The sequence below is a fragment of the Cydia pomonella genome, chromosome 8, assembly GCF_033807575.1.
Source record: "Cydia pomonella isolate Wapato2018A chromosome 8, ilCydPomo1, whole genome shotgun sequence".
Classification (NCBI taxonomy): Eukaryota; Metazoa; Arthropoda; class Insecta; order Lepidoptera; family Tortricidae; genus Cydia; species Cydia pomonella.
The window spans coordinates 18,703,877-18,723,827 of NC_084710.1; the positions used below are offsets into that span (position 1 = coordinate 18,703,877).

Sequence of the window (19,951 nt, forward strand, 5' to 3'; positions counted from 1 at the left end):
TTTTGACTTTGAAGCCTATTTAAGTCGACTCAGAAAAACCTTATTTTATTTTGGTGTTATAAAAACTCGATAAGTTGTAATTAAATCTATCAGACTATTTTGGAAATTTCCATACTAAACGGTCTGTCTTCATTTCCCCGAGGTATACGAATGTTATTGGAACTTACTGAGATTTTAATTGAAATGAGTTTATTTAAAATCTGTATACGTCTTAAAGTGGATTCAACTGCATATTAACTGGCTTAAACCTGGCTGGTTTCGAATGTGTAATTTAAAACAATTTTATTAATTTTAGAAGCATCTTGCTTAACCAGTTCGAATCAATGTATCCAGATATGTTACACAAAAAAAAGAGCTTTATAAGGGGATAGTAACGTAAAATTGATTTTAGACAGCATTGAATTCACTCTTATATGTATAAGGTTAAGCCTATCAGTCATAATTGTCAAAATTCAATTGTTACGTTACTCCGACTGTACAACTTGTTTATGCGTACGTTAGTCCAGTCAACAGCGCCTAAACACGTACACATAACGGACGCCGTACGTGACGCAAAGCTCAAAACAAACAGCGGTGAACGCAAACTCCCATTGTTTGTAATCGTCGCTATTGTTCACAAGTGTAATCGGCCGTTGTGATCTTGGAGTACAACTGCGTTAGTACTTTCAGCTGTTCAAAAATGGGACTCCCATGAAGTTCAGATTCCTCTGACGGTTTCATTTGAGACTACATCTGATAGGACAAGGTTCTTAAAAATATCACACACGACTCTATGTAGAGCTAATAATTAAAACTTTGAACATGTTAGATATCACATAAATGTTATTACGAGAGACTAATTATTTTCAGTGGGGCGGTACTTCGGGCATTCTCGGCTCAGCATTGCTACGAGCAATTATTAGGGTTGGCACAACTTGACATCCCTTTGCATGCACGACCACAGATAAGATAATGACTTGAATTTTGACAACCCTAAATATCCGAAAGGGATAGTTCTTTGGCAGTGGGGTTTGGTATATGTACTTAGGTGTTGGGATTGTTGCGAAATTAAAAGTTCAGACGCGGTAATAATAATTAATCTATATTAACACAACTCAATACTAAACTAACACAAATTACAATAATTAGTAGGGAGCGATATATAATCGAGCTCGACAGTTAAAGATAGGTACCAAGAGAACAAGAGGGAGCGAAACGATATCAAGCTCAACCTGTGATAATAGGTACGAGGCAACTTGTCGAGTTGACGTCTGACTACGAACTATGTTTGACTCCCGCGATCCCGATGATTATAACCTTGCATCAGGTACGCAATAGGAATAGCGGTATAGAACCTATAACGGTTTCGCACATGGCGAATCCTAACGTTTCCCTCGAATTACCCCGCTGGCTACAAATTAGTTTATAACTTAAAGTTAACAATATTCGGAAAATGAAATTAAAAAAATCTAACTAATATGTTGATATATTTCATATTTAACAGTTTAATTATCTTATTATGTGCTAAGTGTATATTTATATCTACATTTTAAGTATGAAATTATTTTTAGTCGTTTCGCGTATTCGCTGATAGGGCTAAGTCAGAATGAGAATCATTTATTTTGCTAGAACATTACACAGATGGTACAATTTGTCATGTCAGTAGATAGGTTACATGAATGCATGTTCTGCCACACTTGGCATGCAAAACGTACACTCATTTAGCCTAAGTTTACGATAACATTAAATTTCTATAGCTAATAATTCGATAAGTACAGTCAAGTGCAAAAATATGTATCGAAAGAATCGTCTCATAAATATGGTATTACGCTCTTATTACACTGGAATAAGATGCTATGGGACATATTTTTGAGTAAGATGTGTACACCTATATTTTTACACTTGACTGTACAATGTGTATTCAGATAGTATCATGTCACGAAAACATCGAGCAACTGTATTCTCTTACATATTTTGATAATTTTGATTCGCTATCTAGATCTAACACGCATAAGAAAAACATGTTTATTGAACTAAGTGCAAATATCAAAACGCTTCAACGATATGACGTGGCAGCCATGTTGGTTATAACAACATATTTAGTCGGGTCGGATATGGAGGTCAGGTGCGAAGGTCACAGCGATCACGCGTATGAGAAGAAAAACTGCGGATATCGTGCCGTGTATATATCCCATTCATTACTTTGAGAGGAATCAGACAAGACAACTTGCGATGACCACACATAGGCATAAAGTCCGTCACAGACGGAGCGATAATATACCAACAGATACGGCACTTACGATATCTTTCACGTACTATTTGACAGAGTCCATACACGAAGCTGTAATATATATTTTGGTATCTTGCGATATATCGCTCGGTATATTACGATATATTTTGGTATATTTCGTCTCTCTCACAATGTAGGTGCTATACAGACAGCTATACATTTATATTTTGGCATCGTTGGCGTGCGTGGTGCTTAGCTGTAAGATATCCTACGGTATCTTATGGTATATTAATATATCTTATCGCTCCTTCTGTGATGGGCTTAACTATAGAGAAAAAGCGGCCAAGTGCGAGTGGGACTCGCCCATGAAGGGTACCATTTATGACGTATAAAAAAACTACTTACTACATCTTGTTCAAACCAATTTTCGGTGAAAGTTTGCATGGTAATGTATATCATATATTTTATTTAGATTTTTCATTCTGTTATTTTAGAAGTTACAGGGGGGGGGGGGGACACATTTTACCACTTTGGAAGTGTCTCTCGCGCAAACTATTCAGTTTAGAAAAAAATGATATTAGCAACCTCAATATCATTTTTGAAGACCTATACAACGTGTCCCAAAACTCAACGATAAGCCGGCACCAGAGGATGGAGCTGCTTATGATTAGTCGAGAAAAAATAAGGAAAAAAATATATCTCAATTATTTTAGAAATTACAGAAAAAAAATGAAATTCATCGAAAATCGACATCCCTAATGGTATTTTTAACGACCATGTCACAAATATTCAAATATTACTGTTTTTTTTTTGTTTTTGGAAACTTAAGTAGCCCTGCTATCTAACACAGTTCTTAAAAATACCATAATACATGTAGTTTTTACACAAAAAATAATCAAAATTCATTTTGTCCCTACAATTTTGAAAGATTTTTTCTTACAGTCCACTTTCAATCATCATGGTGTAAAAAAATAGTATCGACACCACTATGGCAATTATTTTCAAAAGTTGACGCAACTAACCAAGATTTCAAAATGGTATAATACTTTGGGAAACCTAGTCACAAAAAAAAACAACGAATTTTTAAACAAGAATCGACATTATTTAATGTTGGCGGTAATCACTTTTACTGTACCCAAAAAAGGATTTTTGTTGTTGAAAAATGTTGAATAAATGCAAAGAAATGGTACATTTTTTTTCCTTTTTTTTAAATTCATTTACTACATTATTAATACTACAGTACAGAGGTCAGTACAGTTTGCAGATCACCAGTCCAAAAATCAAAGCCAAGAGTTGTTAGTATGAGAGCCACATCAATTAATACGGAACGGTGCACAGCGAACAAAGGATCAGAGTGTACTGACTTGAAAATTGTATTAACTACCCACATTTTCCATTGAAATTTTAAAACTTGCAACAACAACCCTTTTCAAAAGTGATTAATATCAACATTTAAAAATGTCGGTTCTTGTTTAAAAATTCGTTGTTTTTTGTTGTGACTAGGTTTCCCAAAGTATTATACCATTTTGGAATCTTGGTTAGTTGCGTCAACTTTTGAAAATAATTGCCATAGTGGTGTCGATACTATTTTTTTACACCATGATGATTGAAAGTGGACTGTAAGAAACAATCTTTCAAAATTGTAGGGACAAAATGAATTTTGATTATTTTTTGTGTAAAAACTACATGTATTTTGGTATTTTTAAGAACTGTGTTAGATAGCAGGGCTACTGAAGTTTCCAAAAACAAAATAAAAAACAGTAATATTTGAATATTTGTAGACATGGTCGTTAAAAATACCATTAGGGATGTCGATTTTCAATGAATTTCATTTTTTTTCTGTAATTTCTAAAATAATTGAGATATATTTTTTTCCTTATTTTTTCTCGACTAATCATAAGCAGCTCCATCCTCTGGTGCCGGCTTATCGTTGAGTTTTGGGACACGTTGTATATAGATACCCCACACGTATGGGTTTGATGAAAAAAAATTTTTTGAGTTTCAGTTCTAAGTATGGGGATCCCCCAAAATTTATTGTTTTATTTTTATTTTTGTGTAAAAATCTTAATGCGGTTCATAGTACACATCTACTTACCAAGTTTGAACAGTATAGCTCAGTTTCGGAAAAAAGTGGCTGTGACATAAACGGACAGACAGACGGACATGACGAGTCTATAAGGGTTCCGTTTTTTGCCATTTGGCTACGGAACCCTAAAAAGTAAGCTTGGAGTTCTCACTCCATACATAAGTTTCCTTATTTAAGACCCCATAGGTTCAGATTTTTCTCTCACTCACACTAAGCGTAAGCGCGAGCGAGATGGCTGTGCCCACCCGGGATTGCGGATATCATGTTTTTTTTTTAATTTAATAATATAATATCGATGAGTTTGATCGAAAATAAAATTGCATATTTTCAGATGCAATTTTCATATTTTCAAGCTTTTGTGCAAAAATTGTTTCAAAACTTTGTAAGGTGCGTTTTAGAACTATGTTCGTGTTTTTTCTCTATCGAGCGAAAGTCAAGAAATCAGGTTTCGGGTCGGTGAAGTTATTCTACTAGAAAGGCCTCAAGATTGCTAATTAATTTTTTGGCAACCGAAATGTGATCTAAAAAAGCGCTACGTTTTTTTTTTACTCTGTTGGCTGAATCTACTGCATCTTAATAATAATTATAAGTTGTATGGGAGGTATGGTAAGTAAGACGTGATATTATTAAGTTTCAAACTCGCTTAAAACTGAATACTTATTAATGCAGTGTAAAATAGTATAAGCTGCAACTTTTGCAGCTCAGTAGTGCTGTTCGCAGCGTAGCGTTAACATAGGTATAGTTCGTGTCATCCACGATGACGCGCAAATTTGTCAAATCTAACCTTTAATAACATGACATTACGAGTCACGGCACGCGTCTTCGTGAATGACACGATCTATACCCCGGGGTTTTGGGTGCGGGAATGATATCGTACGTTTAAAACTTTGCTTAAAATTATGAATTTAATCCTCTATAAGGCAGACGGAATATATTTCCCACCTGATTATAAACTTTACTTCAAAGCGATAGGGTTCATCTTTGCATAATTCCTGAAAACCTTATGTCTTATAAAGGGTTATAAAATAAGTATTACTTACAACTGTTAAAATTATTTGTTTTCACAGTTTTACCTGTTTTTTGGCTAGCTAAATATTCCAGCACCCAAAACCCCGGGGTATAGTTTTAAAAGTAAATTTGCAGCTATATGAGGCCCTCGCGCCTAACTTCTCGCTCTTCCGAAATAATGCGGTGTCTGTATAGTCTCTGACCAAAAAGCCCGTGGTGTAAGGTTTCAATTCAATCCAATTAGACCGCACTTAATTCTGGTTGACCTGAACGTTCAATTCGCTGAGCTGATCGAGCGAAAATAATAAAGCACAGTTCCGGCGTTTGTCTTTTAATTATTTACAAAACATTGAATAGCTTAGAATCCTTCTCTAGGAGACGTAAACCATATACCAAAACATCACAAACACAACCAAGAAGACAGGAGAAATGGAACCTATGTTGATATAACTCCACTCCCCACTCGATGCCGCAACGAATGCGTTGTTGAAAATCTATCAAGACCACGGTCTAACTGTAGGTGCACGCCACAGCAGTTTAATAAGAAATTCGTTCTACCTACTCGTGATTCTTAATAAAAACTATTTTCATATTTCCAGCTTCATGCACGTACGTGGGTATTATATGAGCATTGTAATATGGTAATCTGTTTTTAACCCATGTAGTGTGGTATATTTCAGCTGCCACGCCACTAATATTATTCAATCAAGTGTGGTGTGCCCCTCCAGAGCTAAGTCCTAAATATGCAAACCATTTTAAACCTTATTTACTAGACTTACGTATGTATTAATAGATGTTACTGTGCGTACATTATGCAGTGCGTGTTCTACTGATGGTAAATAGATAAACTGCACAAAGTGACCATGTACAAATTACTAGCTCTTCCTTAAACTAGCGCTTATGCATAATAAACACAAAAAGTGTTTCGTGTATGCACCCGCGCCATTTAATCGATATTGAGTATTAGAAATATTGATTAATTAGGTATCATAGTTAATGATCATCGAAGGTTGCAGCGACGTAGACTCCGACCACGTTAAGTTTACTCAGACTTGGAAGTAGGTACATATCTCGTAAAAGCGCGTAAGTAAACTTAGCGTGGTCTGACTCTGCCGCACAATTCTTCAAATGTGTTCCGCTGGCAGACTGTTCTAAACAGTTATAATCAGTGTAAAATCTTATTAGTATTAGTACTCTGGCATTGGGAACCTTTTACGTCTCCAGATTTAATGTATTATTTATTTTGAGATCATTATAATGTAATGTTGACCCAGGTATTGGCTGTTGTATTTATAAATGTTGTAATGTATTTTACATGTCACTATATGATGTTTACCTACTATAAATGTTGTATTGACTTGTTGTAAAATAGCCCTTCAGGCGTACTTGAAGAATATTTTTTTGAATTGAAAAGCGAGGAAGAAACATGTGATAGGGAGAAACTACATCATTCCTGACAAATAGAGGTTTTGTTAGACAATGAAAATTCTTCGTTCTCTTATCTTTCTGTGCTTTTTTAAATCCTAATTTAGTGTCCCACTGCTGGGCTACAGCCACCCCTCGTTTCCTCCACTCGACCCTGTCGTTTGTACTTTCCAACCAGTCTAGTTTAAAAGAAATCAAATCATCCCACCATCTTCTTTTCGGTTCGCCTGCACCATCTATGGTGTGCTATGGGTCCCACTCGGTTTTTTAATTCCGCGCTATCCTCAAATTTGTATTTAGAACGCCGAAACTCATACAGGGGTCAATATTTTAATAGTCTTGTAAGTTATGCTTTGTACTATGAACACTTTGGGCTCTGCCCTGCTGCTTACTAATGCTACACAGTTATGCATCAGCATCCATGTGCTATTAATAATCACGCCTGTAATTATTTGCAAGATTTATGGAGTGCGTGCATTTGTGCGGTTTAGCGTGACTGTGTATCGGTTCTTCGTCATCGGACACCGGTAAGTTTGATAAGTATATCGAAATAGTATAGTTTAAAGGAAGTATAAATCGATAAGTCAGTAACCATATCTTAGCCTTCGACTGTCTATATTATGTTTAAATACAACAGGTAGAATTACTATTAAGTATGCGGAACGTGAAAAGAGCGTACCTGGGTCGCCTGTGTGTTTCAATAGCGTGGCAGCCTTTTATCGCCCAACGCCACTTGTCCCGATCCTGAGCTAATCTCATCCAAACCCACCGACCCCCAATCTTCCGAATGTCATCAAACCGAGCTAATGGACGCCTAGCGTTACTTTCATCCGAAAGTAGCCTCCATTCCAGTAACATTTTGGTCCACCTGCCATCACTTTGTCTGCTCCATTTTAGTTTGGCCTTCGCCCCCCGTTGAAATACCACATACCTGATGATACAGCGTTGTTCATCCTCCGCCTGACGGTCTCCTCCTCAAAGGAGTATACGTAGTACTCCTCATTGAGGTCTTGGAGGAACTGGGGCTTCACCAGAACTCCACCCACCACACCGAATAGATGTACGAAGCCGAGGGGGGTGAATACTGAAAACGAAAACTCGGTTAGGCTTTGTACTAGAAAACAAAAACTTACTGGGTATAAATATAATATTATCCTCACACATTTAAAGACAAATCTAGTATTTTCTGAGGCTTTGGCACCTATTCAACCTGTCAGATGGTAAGCGGTTACAAGGACGCTTGCAAGTCCAGGAGTTGCCGGTCCTTTATAAACTAATCTGTCTAGTCTACGACTTTTATGAAGAACCGCATACGGTAGATTTTCATGTTTTTCCTAACCACGCTCAAAAAAAGATTAGTATACCTACATCGAGTGAAGTTGAAGCCTGAGCGACCTTTGTACATAATTCATCTTTTTGTATTCACATGGTGACTTTTACAACCTTAGCAAATACTCAATTCATTATGATGACAAAAAACAATACTTAAAATTCACATTAGTTGTTTTTATGCCAATCTTCAAGTGTAAACTTTGGCATTAATTAGTTATCTACTATTAAACCCAGTCACGTTTTCAACAGTTACGACACATCGTGCGCTTATCGGTTGTATCTGTATCCTTTTATAGTTAATTGATATGTCCTTTGTCGGTACTTAGGTAGGTTTCGATTTCAATGACCCACTGTGGTGGTGATAAACTATTTACTACTAGTTGAGTGACGTGCTCATACATCTAAGTCGGGCTTCACACAGGCCGCATCCAAAAGCAGGGGGCCTAGCCAAGATGAAAATCGTTGATAGAAAACACCAATCGAAACTTAAATAATGTATGGAAATAGTCACGTGACTTTTCGTTGCATCTGTTCATTTTATATGTTCGTTTGGCGATTGTCGATGTACGATAGTAATCTTGGCTAGGCCCCCAGTACAGATTAGAGTGAGGAAGTGCCACCGTAAACGCCAATTCCTATGGAAATATGACGTTTATAGTGTAGTTGTCACACTTTGCCGCTGCCCAACTCGGTGCAGTGTTAGCTTAATTCTAGCATCCCGTGATATCCGTATTTTTATGGTCTTCATTATGTACCTATTACCACAAGGATCTGTTACATTATTGCCAGCTTTCTCATTTTGCCTGCATTCGAAGAGTTAGTAAAGCACCACTGTAGCGTCGAAATATTTCGACAACTTTGATGTTCGCGAAATCGATCAATATTTACGGCCCTCGTGACGAACCGTAACTATAAGGCTACATTTTAATATTTTATAACGATTTTCAAAAACGATGTTTTATATAGAAAAATCCATAAGCGAGGTCAAGGTTTTTAAACTAATTGTGTAGTATAAAACCCAGTATAATAAATAATAATAGTATAATAAATCACCAGTAAATATTAATATCTAACCTTATCGATTATCAACTTTCTCGAAAGTATTCCGGCTCGATTGATAATAATCGGATCCGGTTGCTAAAAACCTTTTTACATATTTTACACGCATATTCTTCGATAAAAAAAAGTTAGCTTGACAACCGTTGCTAAGCGCTGTTTTGTCAGTACTGAGCTATCAACAAAGCGATTGATAAATAAACAGAAATAAATTTTAATTCCTCAATCATGAGTTTAAATAGCATTTTATCGAATCCAGCCTTGAAAGATAAGAAAGAATTGGAGTTGAACGAAGAGTGGAACAACTTCGTGACGAGAATAGGGGAGGTGTCAGGTCTTGTGAAGGATATGGCGAGCGGAGACAAGGCGAAAGCTGACGCTGCAGCCGTGCTTGCTGACCAATATCTTCAAGGGAAGGTTATTGTTGACGAAGACGTGGAAATGAAGGTCAAGTGTGATCGTACTGTGATTAATAAAAAGGCGTTCCGGAGTATGGAGAATGAGAAGGTGTGTTATGAAGGGTTTGTATGCAAACATAGGTAGGTAACGCGATAACTGGAGCCCCGTTTAGAGCACTTAAATATCAAGTAGTATTTGAGGACTGAGGATTTTTTAAAAAACCGGACAAGTGCGAGTCGGACTCGACCACTGAGGATTCCGTACTTTTTAGTATTTGATGTTATAGCGGCAACAGAAATACATCTGTGAAAATTTCAATCACGGTTCATGAGATACAGCCTGGTGACAGACGGACGGACAGCGGAGTCTTTGTAATAGGGTCCAGTTTTGCCCTTTGGGTACGGAACCCATAAACGAACACGAACAAACGAGGTACTTTGATTCTATTTTAAATAGATGAAATAAGAACGTCACTTTACATACGCTGTTTAGAAACGCATGCACTTACAATGATATTGTAACTATAGATAGGTTATATTTATACGCGCTCCAAAACTGAAGACTTATGAGGACAGTACAGAATGGTCTTAGACGTTGAAGTTAAAACTATGACGCACAAGTGACAAAGTTTTTATAGTGTGTGCTGCCGTGACGTTGGAAGCATTTTTTCGCTTGTAATGCCATACCACTAAACGTGGCAAAAAGTTTAAAAAATATCTGCATACACGGAAAACTATTCGTGACTCTTGCGACTTTAGTTATGCGAAAAAATGTGAGATTAAAAATTATTTACGACGTAAAGTAAATGTATTTTAGCGTCACGCTGACGATTTCTAGAAACTAAACATATGCACATTATACACACTTGTACATACGTCAGTAGATTAGGTAATATTATGCATGTATTTTATTTACTACAATCAAGAGCAATGAAACTGGTTATATTCAAATCAATTGAAACAAATATTATAGAGGAATATGAATAGGCCGCTAATGTTAGGTACGCATTATGAAAGTTAGAATAATTACTCTTTTGAATGTTTAGACAAGTCCTCTCTTTTCGAAGAAAATCTCAGCGATGTCTAAAGGTGCGACACAAGGTTACGGAATTACCCTTACCTATACCCGTTTTCAGTATATTCTGTCTATATTTTCAGACATGTGTCAGTGTCAGCTGTTGTGTATCAATCTGGACCTACTGGCTTAGTACATTTTTGAATGTGTCTGACATAACAGCAGCAGTAGTAGCTATGCGGGTGAGGTATTTAAAATTACCTGCACACACTGTAAGACTTCGTTCCCACCAGAGATGTACGAGGATGCGTAGCGAGAGATGAGTTTGTTAAGAACCAATAGAATCACTTCATTTACCTATTCGCGCTCATCGCAGCTCCAGTATTGGTTCTTAACAAACAAATTCTTCGCTAGGCTCGCACAGTTCTGATGGAAGCGCAACCTTATTCTCTCAATAAAAAAGCTTTGTGAAGCAATTTTGAACACCTCAGCCGCTTAGTGGTGCTGACTGTTTTTATAAACCTTCATGAACCATCACCCACACTGTTAACTGTGTATTGGTGGACCTTATTACAAAAGGCATAAGGTCCACCGATGGACAGTTAAGAGTGCAGCTCTTTGAACAATTTAAAGCGATTTGGCACGTGCATAGTACATAAATAAACAACCAGATCGCCCTCGAATATCGTCCGTCTATATACAGTACACAATTAAACACAGCTAATGTTCGACACAGGTGCAGTTTCAAAATTACGACATCATAATTTTGCACATTGAAGTCCATTCGTCCGTTATACTTTTAAACGTTCTAGGACTTACGCCGTTTAGGTTCTGAGATTGCTTAATATTCTTGGCACTGCTTATTATAATCGGCGTTACGATTAAAACATTATCATATGTTAAATTCTAGATATACACCGTGTTTTTTTTTTGATTTGCGTTAATTTCGAGGGTGCATTCCTGAACTGAAATTAAGTAACTTTCTCAAAGACACCGATATTCTAATTAACTCCATTTCGGAGATAATCAATCATTAATTTTTATCTTATAAGGCCCTTACGAGCGTGTATACTTGCCTTAGGGCCTGTTTACTTATTGATTAGTGTTTAGTGCGAGTTCATACATTTGCTACTAAACGTAAGTACTATCTCGGACGATCGACGTTCGAAATGACATTGATATGTCACAGTTTTCAATTGTTTGGTTGAGTTAAATGTAATGCCCGTGTTACAACAACGCTATATGCAACATTTAGTTACTTTTTATAAAAATAAAAATAGTAAAAAAAAAACATTTTTTTTAAATTAACTATGCCATTTAGTTTCCTTAAACGTACTTACCGATACCCCGAAGTTAATGAAATTCAATAAAAACACGGTGTATTGTTTAATAACATTACAGGCGCAGACGTTGAAAAACGCGCTGCATTAAAGATCAGAACACTATTAAGAGAGGTCTATTTTCGAACGTTACACAAGAGCTATAAAGGCATCTCAGGCATCTGATATCAACACATGACTCTTTGTTATTGTTCAATTAGCCAGATCGAATACCGCCCTGATGAACACGAAATATCTCGATGATGCTAACTTAGAGCTTAGCGATGTCATATTAGTAATAGACGAACGACATTATAATGTAGTCAGTTTGACATTACTATAATGTTTGCGTCCATTCATTAATGAGTACAGGTACTGTCAGCTGCTAAAGTATCCTGAGTTCCGGATCCCATGATAACGATTCTAGAAAGAATAAGGACGCGTAATCTGGCTATATGTGGAGAATGTCGAGATATAATCTAGCAATAATGAATTCTTAGAAAACTTTCTGTTAACTGGTTTACTCATTAGGCCTTCTTTACGTGCGTGGAGCGCCTTTGGAGCAGCAATTGTAATCAACCTTTTTTCATAGGAGCCACTTAAACAATATTTACTTTCTAGCAGAAATTCTTATAAAACTAGGAAACCCAATTAAAAATATAAAATTGTGTATGATTATTTCAATTTAGTATCCCTTTATTTTCAATTGAAGCTTTACATCTGCACCCATTTCATCCAAAACTTTTCTATAAGATGAAGTTCTTCGCTAACTGTAGGTAGTTACTACATGTTCCATCATTCGAATTTTCTTGTTGATTTTTGACCGACTACTTGGTTTGATTGACCCACGACAAACCATGACTATCTATAATCTATTTTTAGAAATTATTTACTAGTTACTCTAGTATAAATACACTGCTATTATATTGCACACTGCTGTATACCTTATCTTATTGTAATATTATTCTCACACTCATCTATCAACTCATCACTGGCACGCTTGACATTTCTCTGATGACACACAGATCGGCACGTGTATAGTCCACATTCCCAATCTATAATTAAATACGGAATCTACCCAAATCAATAACCACCTTGTTTGCAGCATAACAACTGCGTCCATTCATATTGACATTTGGCACAACTTTCTGTTGACTTGAATAAATATCTCGTATTTATGAGCAGTGCATTCTGTGTACTGAAATGAATGATGATTGCGTATCCTAAGTATTATACTCGAACAACGCATATGATAGAAATATTGTTAAGGTTTGTTTATCTAGGATTAATAACACAATAAAATGGCATTTAAAGGTGCTATTTCAGCAGCTTGAGCATTCACTCGAGCGGAACATCGAGCATTCGCAATTTTTAAGCAGATTCAACAAACGCTAGTATCTACATACACACCTCTGTTCGTAAAAATGCTCAGCTCGTTAACATAACGTAAGCAGCTAGGACAAGGCGTAGTGAAGTAAAGACTTAAAAGTTATAAATAAAGGTTAGGTAGTTTTTAAGAGCTGTAGACATTTTTTGAAAATAAGCCACCTAGGGCTCCACGCAATTAAATGATATTTGTTACCATGGAAGCGTCGTGACATTCAAATCATTAAACTTCGACAACCTTTTCGGCTTGTGGCGTTAAAGATCTTAATCAATTATTTTCTGTTTCAGGGTGAAATGGACAAAGACGCATGGATGGCAGAAGTGAGCAAGGATGCAGAGATGCGTTTTCAAGACAGAAAAGTACGCCGCGAACGCGCCGACACCCTCAAGACTCAAGCCGTAAAAGCTTTCAACAGAGGAGAGTACGAGAAAGCTCTGTCTTGCTACAATCGTGCTTTGGAGCAAGTCAGAGACAACCCTATGCTGTATTGTGACCGTGCGCTTACTAATATCAAGCTAGGGAATTTTCAGAAGGTAAATAAAGTCTATAATCTGGCCGTCAAGATCAAGTATATACGCCATAGCAAATGTATGCCGAACTTGATCTTAGAAATCGGACAGGCTATACCTAGGGTACAAATATGCTGAAGGCTCAAGAAATGAAGGTATTCAAAGGTGATCTTACAAGAGAAAACCTTATCTTAGTTAGACAAGTAAGGCTAAGTATATACGCCATAGCAAATGTATGGCGAACTTGATCTTAGAAATCGGACAGGCTATACCTAGGGTACAAATATGCTGAAGGCTCAAGAAATGAAGGTATTCAAAGGTGATCTTACAAGAGAAAACCTAATCTTTGTTAGACAAGTATAAGGCTAATTATATACGCCACAGCAAATGTATGGCGAACTTGATCTTAGAAATCGGACAGGCTATACCTAGGGTACAAATATACTGAAGGCTCAAGAAATGAAGGTATTCAAAGGTGATCTTACAAGAGAAAACCTTATCTTAGTTAGACAAGTAAGGCTAAGTATATACGCCATAGCAAATGTATGGCGAACTTGATCTTAGAAATCGGACAGGCTATACCTAGGGTACAAATATGCTGAAGGCTCAAGAAATGAAGGTATTCAAAGGTGATCTTACAAGAGAAAACCTTATCTTAGTTAGACAAGTAAGGCTAAGTATATACGCCATAGCAAATGTATGGCGAACTTGATCTTAGAAATCGGACAGGCTATACCTAGGGTACAAATATGCTGAAGGCTCAAGAAATGAAGGTATTCAAAGGTGATCTTACAAGAGAAAACCTTATCTTAATTAGAGTAAGGCTAATAAGGCTGGGGTACATCAAAAAGGTAAGAGTAATGATAATGACACTTATGACTGGTAATCAGATAAGGCGGGCTGCCGACAGGCTTAAGACAAAGGTACGATACGATCAGCCAAAGAGAATTCTAAAAGGTAGTGTCTTATAGAAGGACAAATAACAAGTGTACGGTCAGTCCGATGGCAGCGCCCTTGCAAATAATAAAATAAAAAGACACATCGGTCATGCTTAATCATGTGACGTCGGAATGTTATTAAAATTGCGTTTTCGCGTGAAATTATTTTTGAATAAAAGCATTGCAAACGGCAACAAAATTGAAATCAAATTCTAGTAGAAATTCCCGAAATTTTCGAGTACATATCTCAAAGTTTTTTGGCAACTTGCACATCTGTAGTCATGTTAAAAATGCTACCTAAAAGGCCACATAACCGTAAACTGATCTATGATGAAAAATATAAAAAACGTATGGCTGAGCATGTCACTTTAATTAAGTCAAGGACATTCCTAAGTCGTTCAATATGTACATGACCTCTACAATATCAAACTTAGAAACTTCCAGAAGGTAAAGTGGATTAAAACCGTCACCCCTAATCAGCTGAGTAGCCTAAGTCTATTCAAATATGTATAAGATAATCACATTTATCGAATCAAGGTTTCCATTTGAAAAACACAGTCAACTTTCGAAGTAGCACGAAAAGAGAGGATCGATCGATTTAATGATAATACGTCTATCCTGCCTAATTACAAAATTAGATGTTGCCCCTATTAACTAATTAATATAGGAAATAAGTATTTACAACAGGAAATATCAAGTGTAGTTCCTGTAGCAAATATTATGCCTCGTCCGACTTTCTAAGAGATAAACAGATGTAAAGTAATTATTAGTATTTACGAGATGCAAGCGGTTGAGGTAGGTTAGAAACCGCATTAAATACTATTTCTTCAATATCTTGTGTTAGTGTGTCAGTCACAGATTTCTACTATTTATGACGTTTTCAGACGAAAGACAACTGTATTGCGTGTAGGTAAGGACGATTTCTAATTTCATCTTTACGTGAAAAGCGCCCATTGTTAATTTACCCTTTGGCTGCGTACTACACATTTACAGGTCGATCTGTTAGGCAATTGAACTTTGGACCGAATATAATTATCTTCACACATTATAATATATTTAGACTAATGAATGCTCGAATGTGTCACAACTCACAACACTAATAATTCAATAATATTATTATAGAGATACCACGTGCCGTATATATGATAAGCATGCGTAATAGTAATTTACCATTCTTATCCTAATATTTTGTAACTTTCTCGAATTGCGTGTATAAAGCAATCGTTATGTCATGATAATGATAAAATAATCACGAACAGCGGAACAAACTAGACAAAAACAAATTAATTCGTTAAGTATGAGAACAGTCACGCACGTAGACACCAAATCCCTAAGAAAAACTTATGTGCTGTATTTACAGTCGTGGAATACAACGGTTTACCAATTTTAACCCTTCAGTGTCATAAAATAGAATCGTAAATCGGTACGGTTGACATCTAAGTTACTGGTCACGTAGAGATTGCTTAATTTTTTAGGGTTCCATAAATTTATCAAATGACTTCGTAGCTTATTTTAGTACTACTGAGACAAAATACTCAAAGTACCCTTATTCCCAATCTGTGGAGCGCAACGAAATAGCAATGGCGGAGAGGTCGTAATACTCACATAAAATAAAAAAAGCCCAAACAGCTTACTTAACTTAATTTTTTGCTACGATAAACATGAAAACACACCCTTTCATCAAACATGTTTTAGGTAAGCCCCTGGTTTGCCAAACAGCGTAATTTTTCCCCGGTTTCAGCGAAAAACTCACATTTTATAGTTATAAATACGTATCGACATAAACGAAGTCATTTCGATATATGCTCTGCTGTTGCGTGTTACCTACTACATATAATAATCATGACTTTTGTTCGAAGGTATTCAAAGACTGCGAATGGGCCCTGAAGCTAAACGAGAACAGTTTCAAAGCGCGTCTCTACACCGCTAAAGCTCACAAAGAGTTGGAAGAGATGGACAAACTGGAGGAATGCCTGGTAGAGCTGAGAGAGAAGTTCCCGCAGCATGAGGACCTGGTGCAGTACTTCTTGGAGAAGAAGGAAGGTAAACAGGAAGATGAAGATGACGAAGAAGATAATCAGTAATTTTGTTTGGAGCCAGTCCGTTAACCGTTAAGGCTAAGGTGGTTTCCACTAAGGCAGAGGTGAGAGTAATCAACCAATATCATTGATTGTAATCCACATCTCTTCTCCGCTCCGCTGGATTACAACCAATGCTAATAGGTCCATTGCTCTTATCTCCGCACGTCTCCGCCTCTGTGGAAAGGCAGCCTGAAGAGTAAAGTGAGAAATACTGTTTCAACCTTTACGGTTTAGGACTTTAGGGCTCGGCCTTGTTCTAACGTAAATTTAATTTATTGAGGACGGAAAGGATGCCAGCTCACCTTAACATGTGAGTGCCTCTATATACACCGCCTATTTAATTCTGTTTAGACTTTTAATTCTTGTTTTGAATGTAATCAAAATGTACAAAACTCAGTTATTGTCCTAGGTTTCGCATGAAATGATGCCAGTAGTTAATGATTACAAAACGTTTAAACTTCAACTAATTAATAGCTAATGTTAATAAATTATTTGATTTGTTTTGGTATGAATTCTATTTAAATACATTACCAAATTTAAACAGGATCCGCATATCGTGTAATTACCTTTTGTCATTGTTAATTTGCTATCGTCAATTAGCTGATAACGAAATAAAGGATCCTAGTCGTATCAGATCCGGTAATTATAATAATTCCAACACGAATATATAACTAAATAAAAATTAGACCCTCTGGTCTGTCACTCGTCGTAATTAGAAACCTTTTTATTTTCTTTTTTTTTCAAATAGTTGTGTTGTACAGTCACTGACTTTAATTGTTGATCCATATAAGAGTCAAGCTTATGGCTGTCAATACTAATACTATGAATGACATCTCCAATGTAAAGTGAACCCTAAATAGCTCAACAGTTTTGATTCTGAATTCTTATAGGGAGCGTGCATGAACTGTAGGAGGCAGCACAGGAGCCGTCAGATTTTTGGCGCGAGGCGTAAATGTGATGTTTTTTGTTCCGATGTAGCCCACAAGATGGCAGAACATACTATGCACAAGAAAACACGTGACGTATAAATGTGCATGTTTATGGTTCCGATTCAGGCCACAAGATGGCAGACCCTCCAACGCGCACGGTCCCTATAGGGACATAATGTAAATGAAATTTGAAAAATATGACAATTCTATTTTTGTTAATGGAACTAAAATCTGATAATGGAATCAATGAAATTATTCAAATATTATAAACACTCGCATACGGGATATATGCATACGTTCTCGGAAAGTTTGTTATGTTCTGTAAACGGTTAAAAAAATGTCACATAGGTACATTTGTAAATTGGTAGTCAAAATTGACACCCTATTCGCCTCGATTTTAGCGCCGGCGACAGTACAGTTAGCAAAATAAATTGCAACACCAAACGCGGTCATCGACATCCAAAATCAGGGTCAACGTTTCGCCTTGCGCCGGCGCAGTGACAATGTCACACTGACCCATGAATCGCGATTAAATTTATCAAACTTATGACAAATATCAAGCGTGATAAATACTAGCATTTCAGGACACATTTCGCGCGGGATAAGGACATCATCTCACTCACACACAGCTAAAAATAGAAGAAGTAGGAGTAGTCTAAGCACAAAGATGTAGGTAGACCATACGCCACTTTCACACATTGGAACATATGTTTATTTTACAATGGGTTTTACGCTGAGTTTCTCTTGTTAAAATTTAGAACGGCATTATACTGCTTAACTTTACTTATATTTTTGCCTAATAATATTATAGTTACTTTACTAAAGAGAAATAGAAAATGTGAAAAGAATTGAACTTTACCAATAATACGCAGAGGTGACCTCATTACAAATTTGCGTCTATCCAGAACCAGTAGATATCGAAATTTTGTCAATGGTCGTGTGATTTTGGATATTGAGAGCTTATAATTTTGCTACATACACCTAACACTTTCATCGTTTAAATAAAATAATGAGGCTTTCTCAAAAGTAGCCAAGATATGCAAATAGAAAGTGTTACGTTGGCGAAGACTACACAAAAGTAAGCTTTTACATACCTACAGTCATGGAGGGATTAAATTTTAAACTGGCAACTCTCTGACTCTATTAAAACATATGGGTGTTTGTTTTTATTTTAAAGGCTTTTACAGACCGTGCAACAAATGGTGTGCGATTTTAGATTGCCGGCTAAATAGAAGCAACGATTTCAATCAACGGTCAAATGCCGTAATGTATTGCAAATTATCGGTGACGTTTATAGAGGCCGTTACACTAACCCGATATCGTCAAATAGCTCATAAACTGGATCTAAAGCAACTGTCATCATTTTGTTGTCATCTATTTTAGAATTGTGATAATGTTATCTTAGAACCAGTTGATATACCTCCCTCCGCGCGCGTTATTAGTCGATGTAAATTGTAATTCATTCATATTGATATAAATTAGACGTTGGACCTGGGTCTTGCGTGATTAGGTGTACGAAGTTTATTCTAGGACTGGGACCCAAATTTTATACTATTTTGAAAATGACTGAAGTTTCGGTTTTAGCCAAAAAACTGATGAAAATTTCGGCCGCGCCTAAACTGTGTTTTCGTTAGTATCCACCGAAGTTTCCGTTTCGGCAAAACTTCCGCTTTCGGTCGGACCCTAACTACTTATTTGACATTTCTAAGCAGATGAAATCAAATTGTACTTACCCAATAGCATCATAACACCGACGAAAGATACGCAGGAGTACAAGAATGGTAGATAAGTCCATAGATCTGCGAACAAACACGTATCATTAAACCAAGTTGTGTGTAACGTAAGGTGAGAAAAACTTAATCAAATAGCAGTGGTTAGTTCAGTTGTCAATTATTCTTTGTATGACGACTTCTTTTAAATAGTATTACTGGTATTAGGTGGTAAATAAACGCAACGCAGCAACTTCTCAAATAACTGTACAGGCTTCCATGTAAACTTTAGGCTGATGACCTACTGTTATTGTGGCATTTCTAAACCTTGAATTTATATCCCCGATAAAGTGAAGTTCGACTGCTCGAATTTGTCCAACCGATCTGTAATTTTTAGTATAAATTTACAATTGTTTCAGGGAGATTGGGTAATAAATAGGCCGATTAAAGATTCATTTTAGTATCTGGCAAATGAAAACTGTAGCTTAATAATAGTTTTATTTTTATTTTTACCTGGAATCTAAAACTAATTGTGGTACTGACGTTTTGT

General features: G+C 36.5%; 2 protein-coding genes across 2 annotated transcripts in view; one reads left to right on the forward strand and one right to left on the reverse strand.

Annotated features, from left to right (window-relative positions):
* LOC133520748 (protein Lilipod) overlaps window positions 1-19,951 on the reverse strand; it is a 38,930-nt gene that overhangs the window by 11,129 nt on the left and 7,850 nt on the right. Inside the window, exons 4-5 of the mRNA XM_061855376.1 lie at window positions 19,426-19,491; window positions 7,660-7,812 (exon numbers count right to left, since the gene is read on the reverse strand). Coding sequence (XP_061711360.1) covers window positions 7,660-7,812; window positions 19,426-19,491 — 219 coding nt within the window. The remainder of the gene's footprint in view (window positions 1-7,659; window positions 7,813-19,425; window positions 19,492-19,951) is intronic.
* On the forward strand, window positions 9,057-17,271 carry LOC133520760 (tetratricopeptide repeat protein 12). The gene is made up of 3 exons (XM_061855396.1): window positions 9,057-9,623; window positions 13,523-13,768; window positions 16,542-17,271. The coding sequence occupies exons 1-3, from the start codon at window positions 9,345-9,347 to the stop codon at window positions 16,764-16,766; spliced, it is 750 nt and encodes a 249-aa protein (XP_061711380.1). The 5' UTR covers window positions 9,057-9,344; the 3' UTR covers window positions 16,767-17,271.

Excerpts from the sequence above, each read along its gene's own strand:
- LOC133520760 (XM_061855396.1), top strand. The coding sequence starts at position 9,345 with ATGAGTTTAAATAGCATTTTATCGAATCCAGCCTTGAAAGATAAGAAA. Across the intron at positions 9,624-13,522 it reads GGAGTATGGAGAATGAGAAG|GGTGAAATGGACAAAGACGC; the intron begins GTGTGTTATGAA and ends TTTCTGTTTCAG. Across the intron at positions 13,769-16,541 it reads AGCTAGGGAATTTTCAGAAG|GTATTCAAAGACTGCGAATG; the intron begins GTAAATAAAGTC and ends TTTTGTTCGAAG.